The sequence below is a fragment of the Ammospiza caudacuta genome, chromosome 7 (assembly GCF_027887145.1).
Source record: "Ammospiza caudacuta isolate bAmmCau1 chromosome 7, bAmmCau1.pri, whole genome shotgun sequence".
In the NCBI taxonomy this organism is placed as follows: Eukaryota; Metazoa; Chordata; class Aves; order Passeriformes; family Passerellidae; genus Ammospiza; species Ammospiza caudacuta.
The window spans coordinates 31,675,901-31,701,578 of record NC_080599.1 but is presented as its reverse complement, the minus strand read 5'-3'; the positions used below and the strand labels follow the sequence as shown (position 1 = coordinate 31,701,578).

The 25,678-nt window shown below is 38.7% G+C and overlaps 1 protein-coding gene across 1 annotated transcript in view; it reads right to left on the bottom strand.

The window, feature by feature from the left end:
- The window catches only part of ABCA4 (ATP binding cassette subfamily A member 4), a 60,059-nt gene extending 34,850 nt beyond the window's left edge, over nt 1-25,209 (bottom strand). Inside the window, exons 1-13 of the mRNA XM_058808008.1 lie at nt 25,144-25,209; nt 22,640-22,733; nt 21,990-22,131; nt 19,948-20,087; nt 17,086-17,213; nt 12,779-12,976; nt 10,167-10,256; nt 9,541-9,781; nt 7,958-8,097; nt 6,765-6,881; nt 5,803-6,000; nt 2,477-2,682; nt 1,544-1,720 (exon numbers count right to left, since the gene is read on the bottom strand). Coding sequence (XP_058663991.1) covers nt 1,544-1,720; nt 2,477-2,682; nt 5,803-6,000; nt 6,765-6,881; nt 7,958-8,097; nt 9,541-9,781; nt 10,167-10,256; nt 12,779-12,976; nt 17,086-17,213; nt 19,948-20,087; nt 21,990-22,131; nt 22,640-22,733; nt 25,144-25,209 — 1,937 coding nt within the window. The remainder of the gene's footprint in view (nt 1-1,543; nt 1,721-2,476; nt 2,683-5,802; nt 6,001-6,764; nt 6,882-7,957; nt 8,098-9,540; nt 9,782-10,166; nt 10,257-12,778; nt 12,977-17,085; nt 17,214-19,947; nt 20,088-21,989; nt 22,132-22,639; nt 22,734-25,143) is intronic.
- Nucleotides 25,210-25,678: the final 469 nt, after the last annotated feature.

Here is a 25,678-nt window from a genome sequence, read left to right as displayed (position 1 = left end):
ATGGGAAATAGTGAATGAATCTTTGGGTTATTTTTTGTTTTAACTTTAGTAAAGGGCCTCATCTTGACCTATGAGTTGTTTTCCATCTTAATTTGTTCTCCCTTCTTGCTGAGGAAGAGGGTGATAGAGAGGCTTGGTGGGCACCTGGCATCCACTCACAGCCAACTCACCACAGCCCTTGGCACGCAATGCAGGCTGAGCCAGGGGCAGTTTTCTATTAAGCACACAATAGTTACAGGAGTTTTTAACAAGGTCCTGTACAGGCCACAGTTTGTCAGCTGCACTGTTTATCTCTTCATTTTGCTGAGTCTGGGAACATGTTAACATAAACAATGTCTCCCTGGCACTGATGGCCTTGCTGTGCTGGGGGAGTTATCTGGTGAAGAAGATGAGGGAATACATCTCCCTCTCCCTAGTTACAATTGATGTGGATGGTTTTATTATTCAGGCTCCCAGGGTACTTTTTCATCCTTATGTGTGCACTTTAATACTACTAATTAACACTACTATCTATTATGGGGTTTGGGGAATCCAGTGTTGATTGTTTAGAGGCCAAAAGCTCACAGTTGCTAAAGGCAAGGAGCAAAAAGTCTTCAGCTTCCTAAGTCTGAGCCCTACAGAACTACGTTTTTGCCATATCAAAGCTACGTCAGTTTCAAAACAAAGGGAAAATCTTCACTTTTTCACCAAAAATGTCCTGAAAAGCAATCTAGTTTGGAGAAACAAACCCATGCTTTTGTGATATGGCCTAGGGCACACTGAGTTTTGCCTGTGGATGGATACAGGTAACAAGCACTAGGCTGGGCACAGCACAGCCTACCGGTTACCATGAGGATGCTCTTGCCTCACTTGAGCAGGATCTCTGCAGAGGCCATCACTGAGCTTGGACACCAACCCTGAACTGCCTGTGGCCACTGCAGGCTTCAGAGAACTTTTGCACAGATGGGGTTTCTGCTTCTGCAATATTCTCAGTGGAGAAGAACTAGACAGCAGGCTTGCCAGGGTGATGTTCTGTCAGATCAACATATAATGAGTGATGGGAATGACAGGCCAATCTATGTGTCTGCAATTTGCTTTTATCAGAAGTAGTAGCATTTGCCTGCTGTCAGAGCACATGGACAAAACTATGAAAAGATTCCTCTAATGCCTTTTTTTTTTTTTTTTGAGTGAAAAGTATAAGAGAACAGCTGCAGTATCACAGACTGCAGCATTGGAGCAAGCACACGGTGAACAGGGAAGAAATTGGAAAAAAACTGCTGCTTTTAAGGGGCTAGTGTATTGAGTTCATTTTAGGCCTGGGCACTGGATGAAACAAAGGCCAGGATTAGGATTAGGGGTTGAATCTTGGCAAAGGTGGCTTGTGGAGTCTGAGTTATGACAGGATAAGGAAAAAAACAAATTAATTCAGCTATGTCTCAGTTACTACTCTTGCATTTATACCTTAGGACATTCATAACTTAGGGCTAATTCTGGTACTTGAGAATCTTAAACCATCCAGCAATCCAAGTATTTAATAGAATTAAGACAAACTGCTTTTACTCACACATCATCCACAAAACATGGATATGGCATTTGCTGCAGATAAATTCCCAATGGCACTTCAGTGCTGGTCTGGGTCTTAATAATCCCATGCTCAATCATGTCCTGGAGATATGCAAAGCCTCCCCAGATATAACGTAAATCATCAACAGGATCAGCTCTTGGACCAGGATCCCAGTACCTCAAAAGAAAATTCACATGGAAATTATTTGGGTAAGCAGTGACTTTAGGGAAGGGTTGTGGGGCAAATTAATTAATTAATTAATCACAGCAACTGAAATTGTAGGGACAGTGCCTGGAGTTGTCTTTTCTAGACTTTGGTCTATCAGACCATATTGCTTAAGAAAGTAGAAGGCTCTTTTTTTCCCTTTTATTTTCTCTACACTGACTTGGAATAGCAATTTTGGCCTGAAATGTACAAAAATTAGTCCCATAGCAGAATAACTGTTCTAGAATAGAAATAACTGTATTTAGAATTGCAACTACCAGATACCATTATATTCTTCTGTAGAGAGTCCTGAGAAATTATATCCCTTTAAGTGAGTCTATTTGGTGGGGACTTGAGGAGGAACAGCAGAGAAGCTCTGCTGTCCAGGTGGAGGAGAGATGAGTCACAATCCATGCAGGACTTCCTAGTCTGTCTTTCCCAATGGTGGGGCCATCTATAAACTGAAGCAGGTTACTGAACAGATTCTGAGCAGAATTATCCCTTTGCCTTGTATTCCTACACCTACCTACTACCTGGCTTGTCACAAGAGTGATACCATTTATGTTAGCACCTGGTAAATGGAGATGGATTCTGCACTGCACTACACTGTAACTATTAACAAATACAGCTGGATTTTACATATGTATCCAACACAGATTCCAACACCCTTGTGTCTCTCATATTTATGTTATGGCAGGCAAGAACTGAGAAACCCTTTCAGGTAAATACCTGTCTTTGATTTTGTTTGTTTTCTCCACTGCGTCTATGTCCATTCGGATCTTGTATGTCACATGTGGTGGGAGACTGCTGGCTGTAGGTTCTAAGTCTGAAAAAACCACAGCAGCCCATAATTTGTTTTCCTCCAGCAGATAAAGGGCTTGACGAGTCAGCTGAGCTTCATCAAGATAACCTTCAAATTTATCCAAGGTTAAACACTACAAATAATTACAAAGAGAAAACTTGCATGGGATTAAAATACTAAGAGATGTACATTAAAGCAAACAGCAGTGGTTGAAAACAGAAAAGGAAAGTAGGTTCAACTGAAACTGTTATTTTCAGCTTTATGTTGAAACTATTGTTGACTCTCTCCTCCCTTCTTCAGCCCAGGAAGTGCCTGAGTGAATACTAGACAGCTAAAGGATGACTGATCTGTAAGAAAAGAACATTGGCTGTGGACTTCAGATGAAAAGCATTTTGTCAAGTGAAGCACTAGGAAAAGTCACAGCATACATTTAAATTTAAATGTCTCTTAGGTATTTCAACATTCCTTCCTATGTAACCAGACAAGTAATTGATTTATCTAACTGGTCCTGACTTAAGTTAATGAGTCATTTTTATGGGCTATCTCAAAAAAAGGTATTCTTTCTTGGTCTCTGTCATTACTACAAACTGTATTCTTATCAATGCCCATAAAAGACAAAAATTCATCAAAACCTAAGTCCTTTATGTTCCTCCATTTAGGTCCTACTTAGTCCTACTTAGCAGACATTGCAAAAAGAAAAATTGGGAATGCTATAAACTCTAGCATTAGTTGTCTGTAAAATTACAAATTTATGTTTGTATTTTAGCTTCTGCCCCTCAGAATTGGCAAAATATTAACAGAGAGTAGAAGTATTTAAACCCTGATTGGAAAGATACTTTTTGAATTCCTTTGCTTCATAAAATTCCAACAGGCTAACTTGTTTGATCTTATCTCCTTGATCATTTCTTGCAAGCCAATAATTAAAAATTAGTCTACATCAAAGGGCTCATACTGGTACTTGTTATTTAATCTTAAAGACTCCTTTACTTAACCCTTCCCTGTGAGAAATCATGCTATGTTTCCCTTAAAACTTATATTATCACATCTTAATGGGATCCATATGAAAATATATTTTTTAAATCACAACAGAACAGTGCTTAAATTGATAACACTATTATGTGGCTTTATTCTTCCTAGTGTTTGTAGGAGTTCATTTTCCCTTTTGCTTCAGAAAACTAACATACATCAAATTTCATATCAGAAGGCAAAATAAGGCAGAAAACTTTGCATGTCAGAAGAGAAAGAAAATCAGACCAATGGATCATACTGCATTAATTTTTTTGGAATACATTTATCCCACATGCTGTTAGCTGAGTTTAGGAATTTAGTTTAGTTCTTGCAAAAGTGGCAGTGAGTGCAAAGCAAACCCTTCCTGTGGAACTGTGGAACTTTGCAGGGTCTGGAGGATTACTTGTTGTTTCTTTATCAGGAGGAATTATTTTCAAGATACTTATTTCAGCTGCAGAAGAACTCAGATAGTTCTCCAGGGGAATCTGTGAGAATGATACTGGCAAATGATAGTGACAGCAACTGAACTTGTCTAGATTTTCACTGCAGATCAGACAATGCCTGGAGTGGGCTGAGGAGCAGCATAGGCTCTTGTCCAGGGGTCCAGTAAAGGAAGCTGCAAATGTTCAAAACACAAATGCTTATAGATCTTCTCCATGAGTAGAGTGAAATCAAAGCTTGTATAATAACAAAGGGCTAGATGGGAGTGTTGCAATAATTCACACAGTTTGAAAGTGAGAAGACGTTTTATATAGTAATCTATGAGCCAAAGCTAGAATTTATTTCTCTTAACATGAATTGCATTCAAAACAAAGGCTGTATGCTCTACCTAGGCTTTTCTTATCCCCCAGTGAATTTGAACTCAGTTTGTATCTTCATAAATATCACTATATCAAAGTTAATTCTTCAACTACTTGGGGAAATTTATTTCAAATCTGCTCCCAGTAATTATTTAACAATTTTAAATGGTCTAATGAAAATGGGAAAACCGAAATCAAAATAATAAGAACAGGTTTGGAAGTTAAAACCAGAGAATAATAAACATCAAGAAGTGACTGCATAGCTCTCACTAATAGTTTAGCAGTTCTGTGGCCTAAGGTAATCAAAGGGAAGAACAGGAATTTCTTGGGGTGGTGAGGAGGAGCGGCCACTGCATAATTTGTGGGATTCTCAGCTGCATCACAGTTTGCAGCAGAGACCTGGAGTTGCCAAAGACAGGTGCTGGCAACACCCTGTCCTCATTGCATACTATGGAGGTAAGGAGCGGGCTATTCCCCAAAGGGAACTATTTGTTGCCATTGTGTCTGGCACAGTGGGAAAGCATTCTCAAGTGCTTACAACTCTGTGTAAACAGCAGACTTTAAAGAATAAGCTCATTAGAAAGAACATTAGGACACAAAGATCTATTACCAGGTACAGTAACTGTTTTGGTATTACTGATGTTCCAGCACTGACCTGCCGCACACAATATATTTAGCTCAGTTTGACAAGAAATAATTCTGCTAACATGATACAAAAAGATCATTAAATGAATCAGCAGACCTTTGTGCAAAGCCTTTATTGTTCCTTCTTGTACTAGCTGTAGGAAGGCAGATAAACTTTCAGTTCCTGCCATCTTGATAGGGACAAATGGTCTTTTAGACTGAACTAGATTGAAATTAGGAGTTAGGCTTAGTCCTGTTGCCTATAACTGGTACCAATTTTCTCTCAAAAATCCTCAGAAGGCACCACTGAAAACAACTTGCTAGAGAAGAGAGGTACAGATTACAGGAAAGACAGACATCTTGTCAGAAGTGACCACAGAACAAGTGGAAACTCCCTCATTGGTTTCAATGGAATTTTGATCAGGTGCTAAAAACCTGCAAGGGGACTTACCAAAGAACTATTTGTTCCTCTGCTCCTGAACTTGCTGAAATTAGTGGCCTGTTGGTTATTAATACTTACAAAAAACAAATTCTTTGAAGTTTTGCATTCACTTTCTGCCTCTCAGCATTGAAATGTGTTCAGTCAACCAGCATTTTGAGTAAAGCATTTGAAGACCATCAAATTGAACTTTTTTTAATACTCAGCATTCATGTACTTGTGCCACTGTATTATTCTAAATACATGGATTTAATAATGAGATTCATCTTGAAACAAACAAATATTTTATGATTTTAACTTTCTTGTCTGTTACCACAGACCCAGTACAGCCTAACTGGTTTTAAGACCTCCTCTACAACTAGAAGGGCAGGGATAAATTTACCTCCAAATACTGACTGAGCAAACGCAGAACTTGGTCTACAGCACTGAAGATGTTCCGCCAGTCAAAGTCCGGCATTCCCTTCTCCCGGCTCCTTGAAGATCCATTGTGCAGAAAGTTGATGATTTGCTCTGCGGTGAAGCCTTCTGCAGCCATCTGGCTGTTCAGGAAGTCCCTCACTGTAGGGTGCTTCAGAGAGTCCTGAACAAAAACATGACAGCTTTGTCACAATGATGGGTCTTTCCATGCCCTGTTTAGCTAGAAAGGTTTCCATTTCCACAACTCTTTCAACACATGAAAAAGGACAAAAGGGTATGCTAAAGAATCAATTTTACAAATGGGTCATTGCATAACTGGATGTGTGAGCTGAAGAATGGATGAAAAGAAATCTTTCCTTGACTATTTATTGCATTATTTCCTTACAAGCAAGAGGACAAATGTTATAAATGTCTAATACAATACAGAAAAATGAGGAAATCAAATGTATTTTTCTAGTATGAACTGCTTTATAAACTTTAACTACAGGTAGTGATTGCAGCTGATCAAAGTCAAATCTAAATGATGCAGAAGTAAGCAATATCCCAAAATAAATTTCTGTCTGGCCCAGAAAATTATAGTCTTACTGCCTTCTTTGCCTATATAGAATTCAAGAAAATCAAGTTGTCTGTTCTTGAAAGACATTTTTGGGAGGCAGGGAAGCAGCAATTGCTGCCTTTATTAAGAAATCATTACCCAGATTCTTGACTGCCCAGATATGAGGTTTTGTCACAGGGATGCTGTAATGCATCTATGACTTGCCTTCAAACCAAGCTCAGCAGCCAACAGCCTTAAAGGCCACAGCTTCCTTGCTGCAAAGGCTGTGCTGCTGGCCAAACCTTTCAAAATTAATCTTCTTCTCCATGAATAAAAATAAAAGATGGTGAAAGGCTCCTCTTACTGAGGATCATTGATAATTTATAACATACACGGATCATGTTCATTTGCAGGCTGTTTTGAAAGAAGTGCCACAACTGAGGTCCTACTTCCTCCCAAGCTTTGGTCAACAATTGGAGGCGTTCAAGCTCCTCAAAAGTGAAGTTTGCCTGATAAAAAAACCAGCAGAAAAGAATGTTAGAAATCTAAGGAGATAGACAGAATTTATGATCTATCCAGGATTTGGTGACAGAGGAACCTCTAACTTAGCTGTATTTTTTACCTTCAAAACTTATCCAACTTGTTCAAATAGCAGAAATTTTAATAACCATCAGAAAAAGAATCCATAAAATCCAGACAGAATCAAATTCACTTAGGATAAAATTCTGTGGTATATGTAATGGAAAAAACAATTGCACATTAAGCCTAGGTAATTTCAATTCCTTAAAATACTCAGATTTTTGGTAGAATTATCTAGAATTTTCCCATTGACTATCTCTCCCCATTAAGAACTAAAAAGGAAGATGATGATGTTAGTAGATGAATGAATGGAAGGCAGCTGGAAAAGACAGATACTCCCATAGCTATGCTATTAAGACCTGAAATGCTGAGCTGCTGTAAATCTGATGTTTTTCTGTGTGAAATCTGAGCAGCAATTCTGTGCCTTGTACAGATCTCTGGAGTAGTGAATTACTGCTTATGAGGTGGCCAAAACCCGGGTCATATGCAACCTTGATTAACTGCTCAGATTTATTTCACTCAACCTCAAGCATTTTGCTGAAGAGTCCAGGTTCCATCCTATTTTAACGATGTGAAAATTCTTTATGCATTCAAAAGATGAAATAATAATGTTGCTATTGGTTTGCAATATCTCAGTGTTAGTTCTCAATAAGATTATCTAAGTCTCACAGTTGCTCCATTTAAATATTTACTGGCACAGAGCTGCTCATGTTCCTACCTCTGTAAAATAAATATTACTATGCTTACTGGTGTAAATGTGGAATCATGCCAACAAAAAGCTGCTTGGGTGAGCTGGACAAACCATGAAGCATGGACCAAGATGGTATGAATCAGTGAAGACCTGTCTCCTGTTTTTTGAACAGAGTACCTGTCCTTCCTTCAGGACCATCAGAACAAATGGAGTTTTGAGAAGAAAATCTGATTAGGCTGACTGTCACTGTTTTTCAAAAGACGTTTTTGGGGTACAGTTTTTTAGAAATGTACACTTTTGTATTTCAAAACTTACATTTTTTACAATTTCCCGTACAGAAGGTGAATCAGGAGCAAAGAGAATTTTTCCCATCAGCAGGGGCTTCACAGCATGCCAGGCTATTTTGGTTAAAGGGTTTGATTCCAAGTTCTGGATCAATGCATTACAAAAGGGTGCTAGAGACAGAAAGAAAGACAGTCTTTATGTAAAACCCTATTAAAATCCTATCACACATAACATCCTGTGGGGCTTTTTAGTTGCAGCACAGACATATTGAATCTGAATGAGTGAAAGCACATTCTCCAATGCAGAAGTACAATGACGGAATGGACAGAAAGACTACTAAGTAGATATTGGAGTTGTAAAATATGCTATGAAAATTGGAAAAGCAAACATAAATAACCATTTGAAATTTGCTGTTATTTACATGGTATTTCAAATGGAAGGAAACAAGACAGCTCAGAACTGACTGAGCAGTTTGAGCTTTATTTGCTTTACTCCTAATGGCTTAGCTCCTTTGTATTGCAGCTGATACTAATACAAAGCTGATCCTGTGGACTTGGATGTTGAACTCCGGAACAGTTCAGAACTGATTCCTACAATAATTTAAAATTAAATATTTTAATATAAATATTTTTATCTTACCCCTACACTATGAAGTAATTAGTTTGCCTGGACATCATTCAATTAATTTGTTTCCTGGTTGAAGAGAGGGAGTACTGGGCCTCTTTGGAAGTCTCAGGCATAAGCAGAGCCAAGTATTAACACAAACAGTGAAAGGTAGGAGCCTCTGTAAGCAAAGTGCCCATCTGTACTTTGTCACCATGCAATCATATCTATCATAGCAGAAGGGACACAGAGCTACCAGCTATAACATGAGTGGTAGTACAGAAAAAACTGCTGGTGAGCTCAGTGTAGAGAAAAACTAACTAGCAAACAGAAGGGGACATAATAAAAAGACAAAATAACCAATGGTAAAAAATTGGTTGTTCTTTGCATTATATCCTATTACAATAGGAGGAAATAAAGAATGAGGAAATAAAAGCAACAAAAATTGGTAAATTGAAATATATTCTGTATAAAATGTAATCATGCTGTAGAACATTACTAATACAAAATAGATGCACTTTTATGCCGGAAAATAACAGCCACCATGTATCAAATTGACTATTATTGGAAAGGAGAGATGGTTAAATTCCTGTGCCCAAGGCCATCAAACAAGTTAGGAGAAAAAATAAAGTTTAGAAAAATACTTTGGAGAAAAGTAATTCCAGAATGCCATACTGTCTTTTCCTGAACCTTCTTCAGGAACATCTTGTTGTTCCTGATATCAGTAGCATATAATAGAAGATAAAACAGAGGAACAGTCTTAATTATGATCATGGCTATGATTACGCCTTCCATATTAAAAAAAAAAGGGTATTTCTGTCAGTTGTCAAGTCCTGGGCTTCTCTGGTTCCAGCTATGAAGCAAGTATGGAGTAAAATAATTTCACCTGGCTCTAATTTCCTAAATCAACTGCTTTAAAATGTTATTTATAAAAGCAAGATTCTATGCTAGTACTTGAACATAAGGTGCACCTGTCAAGAGTTTCTTAATGGATTGGTGGGAAAACTTACTGGTTGTATTATCATAAAGATAACCAGATTTCTTCCTTGTTGAGTCAATCCCCAGGAAAGCTTTGTAGTTGTTATCTTCATACCAGTTGAAGGAAAGCACTCTGGATCCACCTCCTTCTGGGTAGCCACAGAAAAGATCTGACAGGGAACTCACCAAGTGGCCCAAGGACTCTGGTCTTCCATCTTGTAGAAATGGTTGCAGAACCCTCAAAAGGTCCTGAACACTTGGCTTCCTGGCCAGCTGCAGTAAGACAAGACTTGGTTAATGACAGCCCTCAAGGCAAGTAAGCATCTGGTGAGGTCACAGCTGTGCCATCAGGTAAAGTGCAAATGCGGTCAGAACCTCATCCTTTCATCTCCTCTGCCCTGGTCACAGGCACCATTTTCAATTCTTGTTCCTTCATATCTTTTCTGAAGAAAAGAATACACTTCAGAATTGCCAATGCTTATGTCTACATTTATTTTGTAATGAGAGAAGAATGAATTTTTAAGGAATCAGCTCTTCCCCAACAGTTCTATCTTTTTTTTTTCTGGTAAAGTGGGTAACTGGAACATAAAAACAACAAAGGAAAAAAAGACTATGAGCTATACAGAAAAGTGATGTAATTTATTATTAGACCACTTACCTTTTGCACTGCTTGGGAGACATTAGACAGCACCCTCCCCCAAGCCTTCAGGTCAGCACCTGGTGAGTTTCTGTCCAACACAGAGGGAAGCTGTGAATACATAAAAAATAGGGACAACCTTCTACATGACAACAGTTAAAACAATGAGAAGAAAATCCAAATGGTATCTCTGTAGCTCAAATTCTTTGAGTTATTTGGAACAATATCTTATAAGCCTGTCTTATGGGGCCACAAATCCACTACCCATGTGCAAGACACACAGAAATCTGTGTGGATGTTCTTTCTCATGTAAGGCTGAAACAAATACAGGCCACTTAAAATATATCTGGGGATTTGTTCTGCTCATCTAAGACCACCATGACAAAAGGTGGAAAGATGGAGGTCTGCAGTAACTGGGACATGGGACATTTGAGAAGCTGCTCTCACAGAGGCTATTCTTCCAGTGAGATATACAGACTCCTGGTGACTTCCAAATTTAGCTAAGGTTTGACACAGAAGTCTGCATTTGCCATGGAGGTAAATAATTTGTAGAACTTTATACTTTGGAAACTCCTGGATTTTGAATAGTCTGGTCCTCAATGTTTGTCAAACCTGAGAGAAACCATTACTTTCCCAAGCTTCTTCAGAATGACCAAACTGCCTTTTCAGTAGAAGTTAACATTTTATTTATCAGTGACTTAAATGAAACAGGTGACACCATGGTATTCTGTCACATACCACTTTGTTTGCATCACTGCATCCTTCTTTGTCAGCTGTCTAAAGAATCACATATGCACTTGGAGCTGGCACTCTTGAGGCTTTCTCAGGCATTTCTTCTGCTAGTACAACAAAATACAAAGCTGGACTTGTAGATAACTAGACTGTGATATTAATGAGACAAGCCCCTAAAAAGCCTTCCCCAATACGCCTACACACCCTGCTGATTGCCTGCCATTCCCTTCAGTCAGTAGGTGGCTAAGAAAGCAGAAGACAGCTGCACTGTGTAGGTACCTGGCAGGGAGTCACAAAGGCAAGAGCTTTTATGGAAAGCTCATGTTAGCATGTTCTGATCTGTCACTTGACATTCAGGCAGGAAGAATACATGCAGGGCTTCAAAATACACTTCTCCTTGTCCCCTAAGGAGAACTAGTCTGTGCAAAGATTATACAGTGTTCTTGGAGCATCTGCCTGAACCTGGTCTTTTTGAAACTCTGAGGAACAGGGTTTGTAAACCTGTAAAAAATGCTGGGCAGTACATTGTGAATATTCACTTGAAGACCTCAAATATTTTAGAAATACTGTGGTATTAATTCTCTGCACCTTCCAACAAGCATAAGATACATGAAAACATAAGACAATATATTTTTAGGAATGGAAAAGAGCGTCTCTCAGAAGCTGACCACAAATCCTTATCAGGGTTGGTAAAATCACATGGGCACAATGACTGACTATTAATGCTACCATAATCAAACAGTGTTTTGCTGGTGTGTCAATTGCAGTTCCTGGTATATTCTGTTCCCAGTTCTGGGAAAATCACAGCTGAACAAAATCCATGTTAAATTAATCATAATGCTACACTGCTGTGGCAGAAGAGTCTGACCAATACTTCCTATGCAACTTGAGGAGTTTTTCATATATCCTGCCTGCTCCTATAAAGCAAACTGACAATGTGATGGTTTCATGACATCACATTAAAGGTGAAAACCAGCAAATTGAATTCAGTGTTGAAAAATGCAAAGCATGATCATAGGGAAAACAAACATGAAAGATATATACACAGTGATGGACATTTAAGATTGATATCATGAGGAAAGAGACCTTGGAGCCTTTATTAATAGTTCTCTGAAAGCATCACTTCAGTATGCAGAATACAAATGAAATACTAGAAAACTATGCCATTTTATATTTTTTAATGTAATTTGTAGTTTATTATATACTTTAAAGTAATAATATTAATCCATGTTTATACATATTTATAGAGTGGCATAATATCGCCATACTAAACCAAGGCTGCAGAAGTGGCGAATTCATAGCAAAGTCACAGTAGAAACAGGAACACAAAGAAGGGCAAACAAAATGAACAGGAGTAAGGAAAAGCTTCTATAGAAAGAGTGATGAAAGCCAGCACAACTTCCGAGTTTGGTTTGGCTTTTTCAAAATGGCTCACATGGCTACACCAGCTCAAGCTGCACTGTGACTTTGACTGCCATGTAAAATTCTGTCATGCTGGACAGAGCAAAGACAGAATGGGCTGCATCCAGTATTTCCAGAATCCTCATGATTCCCTATAGGTTTGCCACACATTGTTTGGCTACACAGACTGGAAAGACCAGATAATATTTCAACACAAACTTTGAATTAAAAACTGCATTTGAATCTCTTAGTTCTGCTGTACTGTGAATTTCATCTGTTTCATTCCAAAATGTACTCAGAACTATCTGGTGTCCTGCTGGTGGTAGGTTAACAATCACACATCCATAACCTTACATTTGCAGGGGTAAATAAACTAAGACCACTCAGAAAATTGGTGATGTAGTAAAAAAAAAAAAAAAAAAAATCTTGAAGGGCAATGAAATTTAAGGGAAAAAAAAAAAAAGACAACATAAGGCAGAGTTAATTGTGTTAATACTTACCAGCCGGAATAGCTTAAAGAAATCAACATTTGCATACAAGGCATCTTCTACTCTTTGTAGACTGTCCTGGGACAGGGCACACATGGCCTTGTGTACAGAAGGGAGACCTCTTCGGCTGCTGAAGATAATAAAGCGGTCCAGGAGTGCCTCACTGCAAGCAATGTCCTTCAGAGTCAAGCTAGGGACACCATAGGCAAACTGCAAACAAAACCAGTGTTTTACTTATTATTATGACACTTGCATACTGCTCAGGAACAATTAAAAATTTATCAAAAGCGGACAGTTTGATATCAGCCCCTGCTAATATTTTAATGAATGGCAGAGAGATGTGGTCAGCTGAAGCATCAACCCTTGAATCACCTTCACTTAATGATATGCTAGATCATCTTGCCTTCAGACATATTTTTGTCTTCTCATTAGTGATTTTTCTTCCATTGCAAAAGTCCCTGTGAGTCATCTTCCCTTCCTCACTGTCATCTAAGCGCACATGAAGCCATGCCGCCCATCCTTGTGGCTAAGGAGGAATAGCTGCAGCTTGCTTGAAATTATTTTCCCAGGACCAAATGATTGTACTACATCACTCTACCTTTTATATTCAGGTTAGTTATATTTTTGCTGTTACTTGCTCTAAAAAAAAAAAAAAAAACAATACCTCTCATTCTCAAGCTTGATTTCCCTCAGCATTCTATTTCAGTTATGACTATTTCACTACAGTGCTTCCCACAGCCATTTTTCGCTGTCACTCTGCACAGGCACTTAGCCAGGATTTTCAAAGCCATTCTACATTAAATCACACCCATTTACTGATTACCACTTCTAACATAAACATAGAACAGAAAAAGCCCAAATTTTTTCTCTTTAGTGTTCAACTAATGGGAACGCATTAGTTTCTAGTTAAACCAATGTACATGCAGAATAACTCTATAGAAATGAGTAGATTTACATGGGATTTACATTGCTGTTATGGAATCTTTGTAGTCTATGAATAAATTCTACTTACTTCATAATATAGAGTACCAGGAAATATAATAAAAAGTAGTCCTGGAAATTGCTTATAAGCTAATGTTCTCATCCTCTGTCCATCTCCTTTCAGAGTGCAAATTTAAGGAAAACACTGCTCAGAACACTGTGATGACTGTAAATGTATGCTGTGTTTGAGATGAACACAGACTTTCAAAACTAAGCAAAAACTATGCACTGACACAATATCATTAGACTAAATGAATTTAATAAGAAATTATTAAATTTCTTATTAGAAATTGTCAAAATCTACCCAGGAAAATAATTTTCTTTAGAAAAACAATCTGCTGAGCATTCCAGTCTTCAAGACATATGGATTGAAAAAACACACCACAGCTATACCAGGTCAGACATAGATGTATATTTACTTCTTATCTAAGCAAATTAGGAAACTCATAATTATAAAAATTTTATATGTGAAAACCATTGTACTTTATCTGCCATGACTACCCTGAGCTTCAGCTTATGGAGCAGCAGTTGACAAAAAAAGAAAGGCCTCTGAATTACACAGAGATTGTATTTTGGAATTATGATGCAAAACAGGGATGTGAATTTCTAGAAGTATCTGAGAGGCACTATCATCACTACAGCTGTACTGGTATAAAGGTGTTATTAACACAAGTTTGACAGTGCAGAGAAACGCAGAATGCAAAAGAAGGAATTCAACTGACAGATCCAGCCTGCCTTGCAAAAAAACTCCAAAATCACCCATCCCTGCCCTCCCTCAAATTGGAACATTTGAATTAGATTTAAGTTAGTTTATGTCAGTGAAATAATTAGCATATTTGCTGGGCCACTTAAGTCCTGAGGATATGTGTGGTAAGAACAGCATTTTTTAACCATACACGCCTCATTTTGTGTGGTCCTCATCAGGCAGGGTCAACTGCAATGAAACTGGGCTGCACAGGGAGGCAGCCTGGGAACCTTGATTTGACTTGTGAAATGAGGAAACAGTGACATTAACATCACTAACAAGGATAAACACAGAAAAAAAAAGGAGTTGTTATTTACAAACTGTAACTGCTTTTCAATAATGTTCATGAACAGATGGGATTAGAAAAACACCAAACCTCCACCCTTCCAATTTTTCCGGTAGGCTGTGCTGCTGCCAATCTTTCATGAACTTCTTATTGTTGTGCTTTAACATCAGTTTCTTATCTTTATCTTAGAATGACTCAAAAAAGCAGGCTCTCAGAGGGAAACTTCAATACTTTTTTTTTAAAATCAATGTGTCACTGTTTAGCCAAAGCTGGCAAGATGAAGTCCAAATTATTTTTTCAGCTAGTTGGCTGTTTGATCAGGTTTAGCTTTCAGCTCTGTGTGTCATTTCCTGACTCCCAGGCAGCTCAGACCTAGATCTCCAGCCAGCTGTTGGCAACAGTCAGGCTTTTGTAAACAAGTTGCTTTCAGGTTGATCAGCTCTGTGCCATCAGCAGCAGGGGGAAAGGGTGTACAGAAACAAGCAGGCTAAAAGAGGGCAGAGCAGCATGAAGAACTGGAGATGAACTATCACGGCTGAAAATTAAGACAATCATAGATCTAGGGTCCAGTCATGGCTCTGAAACTTCCACCTCAACCATGCAGAAGTCCAGCCCTAGCAGCTTGCTTATCAAGATGGGCTATTGGAATGAAGCAAATAATCTCCCACAGAAAATGCCAGTGTTCAATTCCTACTGAAAATAATTCTCTTGCTGTGTCTTTAAAATTATGAGATTGATTTTTCTGCATCATTTTCACCTGAAAGAAGTATTCAGAGCACTTTCTTTCCTCAGAGCTGTAAATCAGCTCTGGTGAGATGATCTTGTATCCCTGCAATTACTGCTAACAAGGAAACTGCATAGAGGGCAGCAAAAGTGGTATTTAATACCACATCTCCTCTGGCTTCCTCTAACCAATACTCAATTTCTTTAATTTCCAGCATAAAGAGAACTACATATCTTTCTACATCAGCACAGAAAATGCAGCAGAAAGACACCACATTCCAGCAGGTTTCAATAATTATTTTTTGGTGATGATGTTGAGAACTTCAGTCCTGCATACACTGGCAAGCAGAAATTTTAGCAGGAGATGAATGAATGCCACTGGGGAGCTAATAGAGTCTAATACAGCAGCACTCAGTTCTCCTGCCACAGCAGATCTCTGGTGCAGAAGAGGTATGGGATTAATAGGAAAAGAGAAACCCAGCAAGATATCTGTATATAGTCTCCTTGTCACAAGCAGCAAGGAAGTAAATTTTCAACATCTCAGCTGACATGGAAGTGTGAAAATGCATAGGATGTATCAATTTACACTGGCTTTGGTATGGTCTTGTGGTATTGCTTCATGATAAAATGAGGACAGGGGAGGGCTTCCCCAGGTACCAATCAAGAATTCAGCAAATAAGTAATTTGGCTACTGGTCACACCAACTGGAACCTATGATGCACAAAAGGAACTGCATGAAAAGTCATGAATGCCCTCCTTCTTTCTGCCCACACACAGTTTTAGAATTTGCATTTTATGTGGCAGAGAAACAGAGGAATTGTGTCTTTCAGCCTCAATTATTCACTTGCTTCCACCCACACTAATGCAGTGTAGAAATTGTTCCAGAATTCTGATTCAGCAACATTCATTCATTAACAGAGCATTCCTCAGAGAGCTCCCAGCCACCATGCAGGAGCATTTACAGCATGTACGTGCAGAAGCAGAGACAGCCCGGACTTGGTCAAACATAGCTCCTTGCTTAGCTGCTTCAGGAGGGATTTGACCCGCACTTTTCACTCTGAATTTTCTGAGCAGATCTATTTTTCAATCAGAATCAAAGAAACTGGGTCTGTTTCTCCACTTTCACCTATTCATGTAAGACAATACCAAAAAGATACCATGCTGACGTTAGGGCAGAGAAATTATAAATTAAGAACCTCCAATAGTTCTTCTCTCATCAGTACTATTATCTCAAAAGGATGCACAGCTTCCTTATGTTTTTGAGTCAAGTCTTCAGTCATGGGGATGGATGCAGTACTTGCCATACTGTTTCTCAATGCTCATTATTTGGGTGCAACAACAGAATTTTGCTGTTTATTTAATGATTTTTTAATATTTAATGTATACTCAAAATGTTATTTAAAGACAAACCAAACATCTCTTCCTCTAGATTCACAAAAAACAAATGGAGAAATGGAACAAACAACCCATAAGGCATCAGTTATTCTGGGCCCAAGGCCTTCACTGAGGCTACTTTGCCTCACATAGAGCCAGGAGTTTGGTTCCTCACAGATAATCACCTGGTAGCTGTTAAACCCTACCCACCTGTTCAGGGCGCACTTGAGCATTAATAAGCTGGTAAACAACAAAATCTGGGAGGCCAACATTTTCTAGCAAGAAGGAAGTGAGGGTCTCCCCATCTTTCAAAATGTCAAGAATTCGTATTCCTCTTCCTGGATGAAAAAAGAATGCACAGATCAGTGAGATACCAAACAAAGGAAGTTAAAGAACAGCTCATATCCTGGCTTAAACCTGCAAAAAGAATGTGCTTTGGCTCTTATACCTAGTCGTGACTAACTGGGGCTAAAATTATTTTTGCAATTCAAAATCATTTTAATCCTTTGTTGGGAAATGATAATCAGAAAATGCTGAGTGTTCTGGCTCTGCATATCTGATCTCTCAAAGATGTTTCAGACTAGGGCTACAGTAATGGACACATTGAAAGCAGCCCTGACTGTATCTGAAACTGTCTGATTTTTTCTGATGTAATGCTTTATTTTAAAGGTTCAGATTCAAGTATGCTACAGTTCTTAGTGTCCTTTCTTCTGAGCCTTGTGTAAATAACTTCAGTCAACCCTTTACATTTACACTAATTCTCAGTGTTGTCAATCAATTTTAGTTACTTAACCTTATTCTCTAGCATTGCAAATGTGACCCTTGAAAATCTTCCATGAGAAATAACTTCTTTGGAGAAGCATAAAGTGTAGCTTATGCTTCATAATAAACTAGATTAACAACTATATTAAGCTAGATTAACAACTACTCTTCAGGCAAACCAGCGAGACTACTCACTGTTAAATTAGATACATGTAAGATGTTACATTAGTCACATGTAAGAGGCCACCAATTTCCCTGCTACTGTCTGGAACAATACAAAAAGTACTGCTGTTCCTAAAGTCAAACAGTTCCAATCTTTCAAAACTTGTCTCTGTTACAAATCTTATCAGTGAGAACTCTGCCTCAGCATGGTGCAAGAGAAAATCTTGGAAACCTAATGTTGCTCATGTTCATCAAATATTTATTATAACTTTACTAAATTATACCTTTATTAAAGGTAAATCACACAGCATCCACAGACTTTGGTAAAGAATGCTTGAATAGCTCTAATTCTTCTTGTCTTTAGAACAGGCAATGGAAACTGACCGGAGCAGTGTGTATCCTACTGACATAGGGAATGTAACTTTCAACATTTCTAATAAAAATGCACTCCATTCTGTGAGCTGAGTCTTATCAGAGTTTGCCAACTAACTTCCACAATTCCATCTGCACTAAGCATATTCTGGCCTGAGGCTACAGGGTCTGAGAACTTCTTCAATTGTTTCTCCACATATTTATTCAAGCAGTAAACACTGAAAACAATAGGAGGGGTCTGTCCCTCATATTCTTACTGATGCCTTTCCTGGCATCCAGGCAGTGTGGAGGAAAAAGCATGCCACAAAAAAACATCTCATCAAAAGTGTGAGAGCAAAGGGAGACCAGGACAAGGAAGGAGGACTCAAGAGGCAGGTCTGATTTCAGGAATCAGAAGAAGGGGCAATCACAACTCTGGCATTTGCAAATTTTTCCTTGCTCAACATTGCAGCTATTCAATTAAGATTGTTATTTAAAAGCGATAGTAGTAAGCTGTAAACACAGACAGCTTAAATAGGCAGTCTTTCAGTAACTTTTGCTGTATGAAGAAAGATGGCAATTCCTATTTTATTTAGTTAAGCTTCAGAACTGACTTTTTAGTGTTTTATATTAAAGGAAATTCTAAATTTCTACTTTTTTTAAAGTAAAACACATCCAAAACCTCCACAGACTCCGAAGGAGCGTTAACATTTCATGTCACAGGATTTGTGGGAATGTACTCTATATTTCATGAGTAAAGTTGATATGGGATGTAAAGGCAACTTCCTAAACCATGGGGTGTGGCCCCTTAGCAATACACAGCAAATCCATGGCATGACACGCTTTTCCTCCCCTCTAAATAGTCATGTTTGATTTCTATGGCTGGGTACAAACAACAGCTCAGATTATACTCGAGTTCTTGTTTACATTCTGGGGCATTTGGTTGTCTCACTGTTATTTACAAGGAGATAATCCCTTTTTTACTTCTAGTTGTAAACCTCTGATAGGATAGTGGACCATGTGCATCAGATGGTTTATACACATCCTGTTAAAAATATATGGAGAGTGACTAATTTTAATAAGAATGCTATTCCTGTGACAAAGGATTTGAGAATGGGACAGATCAATTCACAAAGCCAGACCATTTTTAAACCTTTAGTTTTAGGAGTACCCTTTTCAAATTCTATACTTCAAGTCCAAAAATTTTACAATTATACCTTTCCCTATTTTCCCCAGGACTGTGTTTTGAGTTTGGCAAGTTGCTTTGAATAAAAATTAATGCAATGATTTCGCAATTCTGTTTATAAGTGTTCTATGCTTTCTAAATAGATCATGAAGAGTTTCCTTCTTCACTGTTTCAAACCTGTTTTAGCTAAGACTGTAACCAAGTACCTCTAAGCACTTCTCTGGGTTATGCTCCTGGCATATATTCATTGTTCCTAATTTTTCATTCCTTTGCATCTTCCAGTGAACTTTCTCACTGCTTTTGCTTTTCCTTTAATGATAATTAATGACATTTCTTAAGCCATGTTTTACTTTGTGTGGTGAGATATCCATGCTTTTCAAGTTTTTGTCTACTGTTATTTAAGATGGCTGTAGTAGGAGATGACTGCCTCTTCTCCTTTTCCTTAAATGACAAGTGTTTGTCATGGAACAGATTTTAATTTACCCTAACAGTAAGCAGAGCAGCAGCTACATGTGAAATATATTATAATGCTGCCAGACTTCAAAGTAACTACTATACAACTCTCAGAAGGAAAAATTAAATAGTCTAAAGGATATAGACACAACAATTACCTGCAATTCTTTCAGGATTAGTTCTCATTGTTTCCATAAACTGAGTCATAATGATCAGCTCTTCCCAGATTCTTCCAAGGTCATGGATTTCAGGGGTTTCCAGTAAAAGCTCCTGAGCATCTTTATATACCCTTGCAAGGCTGAAAAGAGAAATAATGAAGAAACAGTAATTTAAGAGTGATGACTCTTGAGAACCTTTCAAGTAAAAAAACCCCAAAACCAAATGAAAGAGAAGAGAAGAGAAGAGAAGAGAAGAGAAGAGAAGAGAAGAGAAGAGAAGAGAAGAGAAGAGAAGAGGAAATGTTGACTGTATGTATTAGGGATGAGGAAAAAAAATAAGTTGTCTTGTCCTCAGTTTCAGATAGTTTGGGGTTCAGTTAGATTTGAAATTCCACAGAAGTTTTAAGAGAGCTACTGGCGTTGCAGAAGATTGGCCATTAATATATTTTTTTGTTAGCCATGCTGGTCCTTCTGGGGACACAGGACCTTCCCCAGACAACTTGTATCTCACCCTTATAGTGCAAATCTGCCCTGGCTCTAGCCCAGGCCCACCTCCAGCAGTTGAATGGGGCACTCTGGGTATATGCTCAGCCTAGCAAATGACATGGAGTCATTCACAAACAGAAACATCCTTCACCTCACACATCAGTCTCCTCCAATTTGTTTGGCCCCTTCAGAATATTTCTTCTAGGAGGAGCAGGAAAACACAAGTAACAAATAGTCACAGGCAGCTGTTCAACTACTGGTTCGGGGTTAGAACATGCAGATCAAGCAAGGATGCAACCAGACCCTCTGTTTATGAGCAAGCATAAGAAATTCTAACTATCAGGCAAGGCCATTACACTTCTTTAACAGTATTGTGTTTTTCCATGCATGCAATAGTGTATCTCACTCCCCATGACTCATTTTAGCTTACAGGAAACAACAAACAGGAAGGACCAAATTATTTCAGAGAACACAATGAATTTACTTCTGCTGTAGTGCACTGGATTCGGTGGGACTGACAAAGCAACAGTTTGCTCTGTTACAAGCAACCTAGAAGAGCTAGAATGTACAGAGACCAGAACCCTCTAGCTTCACTGTGTGTTTGACTGTACCCCACCAAATATGTTCAGCTGACTATTTTTAATCCTGTTCACCAGGAACAAAAGGTCAAATGGTAAGTTAAGTCCACATTACAGACTTTCACATGACAGGGGCTTCAGTGGCCTTCACATTATTAGCTCATGAATTTTAATCATTGGATGCTCTAAAGTGGACTCTGCAACAGGGAGATTTGAAGCATTTTTATATTTAGGCTGACAGAGTTTTTTCACTCCAAGGGTCCTTGTCCGCTATACTTTCTTTCGTGACTCAGCTGCAATGAACAATGCAATAAAACACTCCAACAGCCCTTTTTCAGTAATAGTCTGGAAATCTCTCATCCTCCTATTTTTCAAACAAACTTAGTATCTGAAGGTTATGTGCTGATTAAAGTCTCACAAGTATATAGTCAAAACAGGTGTTACATAAGAAGTGGCAGTGCAACTTGCTGCTACTTCAGCAGAACTCTCATTCAGAGGGGACAACTCTAGTGATGAGAAAAAAAGGCTTAAGTATTCCATGCTCTTTTATCAAAAAGGTTTGTCCCAAGACATTCAGTAAGTAAATTCTTATGGATTTTATTAAGTGAACATGTTTTATTAGAGACATGCACTGAAGTCTCTCTCTAAAAGGCCTAAACCTACCATTGTGAGCTGTTTCAACTTTGTTGACTATTTGCAGCATGAAACCAAAGTGCTGGAACTGAAAATTTTTGTCTTCCAATGTTTGCACACTGGTATATTATTATCTTCCCTATTCATTCACCCCACAGAACAATTCTTCAAAATATTTCTTGATGCAGTGAGAGACCTTTCTAAGCAAGGTGAGGATACTCCAGCCTTTCTCCCTGCATCATTCATGCTCATGACTGCCCAACAGGTGCCCAGAGCAAGCCATGAGCAGTTCCCTAGCAGGCCTGTACCGCTGCAACCCAGCCTCACACACACAGCTCTGCTTACATGGAATTTTTGTAGTTGGACACTACACCTGGAGCCTCTCCATGGGTTGGGCTGCGGAAACAGGGATTGTTCATGTTGCAGAAGATGCCATGTAACCATGGCAGTGTTCCTGCTGATGGCATTGCCTTGTTTGGGAAGTGACCTAGAGTACCAAAAAACAAAATAGAAATTGTTAGGTGTCTTTTCCAATGCAGCCTTTGTGAATATAAATAGCACGATGAGTTGGCTCTCTACAGAAGGAATGTGATAGGAATCACATAGGTTTATCCTTAACTGAGAAAAATTAAGCCACCAATATAAGCAATATGGCTATTTTCAACAGAAACTGAGTAATGTGATTCTGAGTAACGTGAATGACTTTTTAAATAGGTAGTAAGGTAGTACAGGATTATGGAAATCCAAAACTAGATAGCACCTTGAAACCCCACATAAGTCTGACCAGAAAGCATCTCACAGGAAAACTTGACATTTTTCCTATGTCTTCACTGCTAGGTCTTACACTACATGGCTACAAATAACTAAGCTATTTGAACTGAAGTCTGTTCTTTCACCACTGGATAGTAACTCTCCACAAACAGATCCCAATACCTCTGTCTGAGAACATCTACTTATTACAAGTCAGATCATGATAACATCTGAAACATTCTTACATTCATGCTGGCGATACAGTGGATTTGCTTTCCTCAGCCAGACAAGTGCAAGAAACAATGACAGAGGCCATAAAAGCTCCACTAGAAAACGAAGCTGGAAAAAAAGAAAAAAAGTAAATTAAAAATAAATTTTACAAATAGACCACTGTAGAGTCACTAGATGGCTAAAGGCATGAGACCTCCTCTCACAGCAGAAAAGCCCAGTGCAGCACGTGCCCATGGCTATCCATTGCCTGTTACACCATTTGAGAAGGAAACCCAAAAGAGGATTTCATCAGAATGCCATGAAGCATCACTATGAATTCAGTGCTCAGTGGCTTCTCTACCTCTTCTAAAGAAACACCTAAACATCCTGACTGAGGTGAAAAGAGGCAGGAGGTAGTGCATGACTCTACAACAAGGATTAGATATAAGTGACAGATGGATTATTTTAATCCACACTTTGACACTGCTGGGCTCATTAGCAGGCTGTCAGCACACTCTGCTTACCCAAAAGTAAATGACTGCAGCATAAGCTTTACATACTTTGACCTTTACTTTCGTTTCTTTTTGTCATTATTCATTTCAATGCTATTAATTTCCTAATACCTGTGGAAATGCATGTATTAAGATCAAACACCTTATTCAATAACACAGAAGACCCCATCAAAAGCCACTTTATTGCCCAGACCTTTCAATACACTTAGAACAGTCACCAGCTCCCGTGTCACGCCAGAAAATCAAGGGCACTGCTTTACCACAGAGCAACATCCTGCTTGGTTTTGAGTCTGTTTCCTCCACTCCTGTGTTTCAGTTTGTTTTACTGCCTCTGTGTGTTTTGGCAGAGGTTTGAAACTACAATCCTTTGATCCTGTAACACAGGCCTTGGGCTCTGAGGAACAGCAATGGGATTTTTGTGTCCAGACATATGGCGCTTTTTTGCTCCTCCCTGTAACTGCCTGGACAAATTATCTTCAGAACCAGGGTTGTAGTACAGAAAAACCCTCCTTGTTTCTTTACCTTTGCTCCCTCCTCCCCAACCAGATACCAAATACGTGATAATAATGCACATAGCAGCAGAGCCAAAGACAAGATGGGTCACATGTGAATGTTGTTTTGGGCAAAAGGCACTCCACAGCATCATTAAGAACAGGTTTTTTGGAGCTGCCCTGTTTATCCACTCTAATTTTGTCTAACAGCTTTAGTTAAGCACAACATATTCTCACAGCAAAAGGGTAGAAAGCTTTACACCACGCAACAATTTTCTATTTCACAGTTTTCCTCTTAAGGCTTTCCTTTCTAAAACAGAACAATAACAAAAAACCCACCCACCACCACCTAGGAAGTTATGCATGCCTGATCTTTTTAAAAGCAGACAAAATCTTACCAGCAGCAAAGGGCAAATGACACATTTATTAGAGACGGAAACCTGACAGCTGTTGTGCACAGCTCTGAATACCCGTCCCAGCAGGGTCCACAAGGTCTGATCAATATCCATTGCCAACCATTTGGGACAAGCACTAAACACTCAAATGCAGAGGGGCAAGAACTGGTGAGACTCCTTGGTCCACCTTTGCTGCAGAGTAAATCTGTGTTAATGCTCAGATGTTGATTCTTTCTTCACCCCCAGGAAATACAAAATCCTCAGACTTGAATTTGGTAGCTCCTTTCTGTCTGAGTTAACTAGTTTGGAAAAGATTGAAGTCTGAAACTCAAGGGAAGCTTGCTTTCAACTTGGTACACAATGTGTTGTGTGGTAAGGATGGACCAGTGCTGTCAGACCTCTGACTTTTTCCTGTGGACCTTATCCAGAGGACAAAAAGGTGTCTCAGAATTCACTAGAAGTATCAGAAAGCAGCCCATAATCCTGCAGAACCACATGATAAATAGCCAGAAATCCCAGCAACATGCACAGAGAAATGTAATATCCAGACAGAGCTGTAATGGAGCAAGCACAGTTATAACACCACATAAATGTGAGAAGCTTAAATTGGCTATGGATCAGCTGTAGACTCTGCAATGAAGTCTTGCTGTAAGACAAAATATCATAAGATCTAAGAGGATTTGAAAGTACTTAAAATATTTCTGGCTTTTGCCTTACTTATGTCATTCAGCCATACTAAAAAAGACACAATCTGTGTGAACTGTAAGATCCTAACTAGAATCACATCTAAGAGCAGCTAAGTGTGAAGGGCAAATCTAAAATTAGGAAGCAAACCCTCCTGAGCTGAATGATGATCATTATGTTTTCTAACAACAGATCTTTTTATGTGAAAACATATAAATATTACTAACCACAGCTTTTCTGGTACACAATGTTATTTGTCAAAGAAAATCCCAACATGGCTATTCTATGTTTGGTCTGTAAAGAGCAGCTTTGTAAACTGCACCAGACAAGATGCCAGACAACAGGCCCCTACAAAGATCACATGTGAATCTTTGAGGAACTTGAGAGTTTTGCATGCTGATAAATGTACCAGTGGAGTGCATGGTTCAAACCTGAAACCCAAAGACTAATACTTTACCTTTTGTCTTTTCCGAAGGATCCAGTTCTTCCAGAGGAGAAGTCTGACTTGCCTGAAGAAGTTCATTCTTCTGCATCAATACTTGTGGTTAACCTGTGGCAAAGGATGCATTGCCATTTCTTAGCTGACATCAGAAACAGACCTTAGAGCAAAATAACAGCTTTCTCTTCTTATTTTAAGATTATGTTATCACAGAGATCAGTTCCTTTCATTGTCTGTACCATTTAATTTTGCACTTTTCATACACTATCATGCATGAAAAATCGTGAGTTTCCTTTGTTTGGAGGCTACTTCCTGTGACACATTTATCAGCACTGAAAAGCAGTAGAGAGGAAGAACATCTCTTTAGAATAAAAAAAGTCATGAACATTGAATCTGGCTATTAACTTGGACTTGCGTGTAATGAAGGCAGTTAATTGTTGCATCATTTATCACAACAAATATTTTTTACTACTTTAAGGAGAGAAAAACACTATAATAAAACAGCACAGTAGAACCATAATAAAGAATAGTACCTAGTAATAATGTGTGGAGA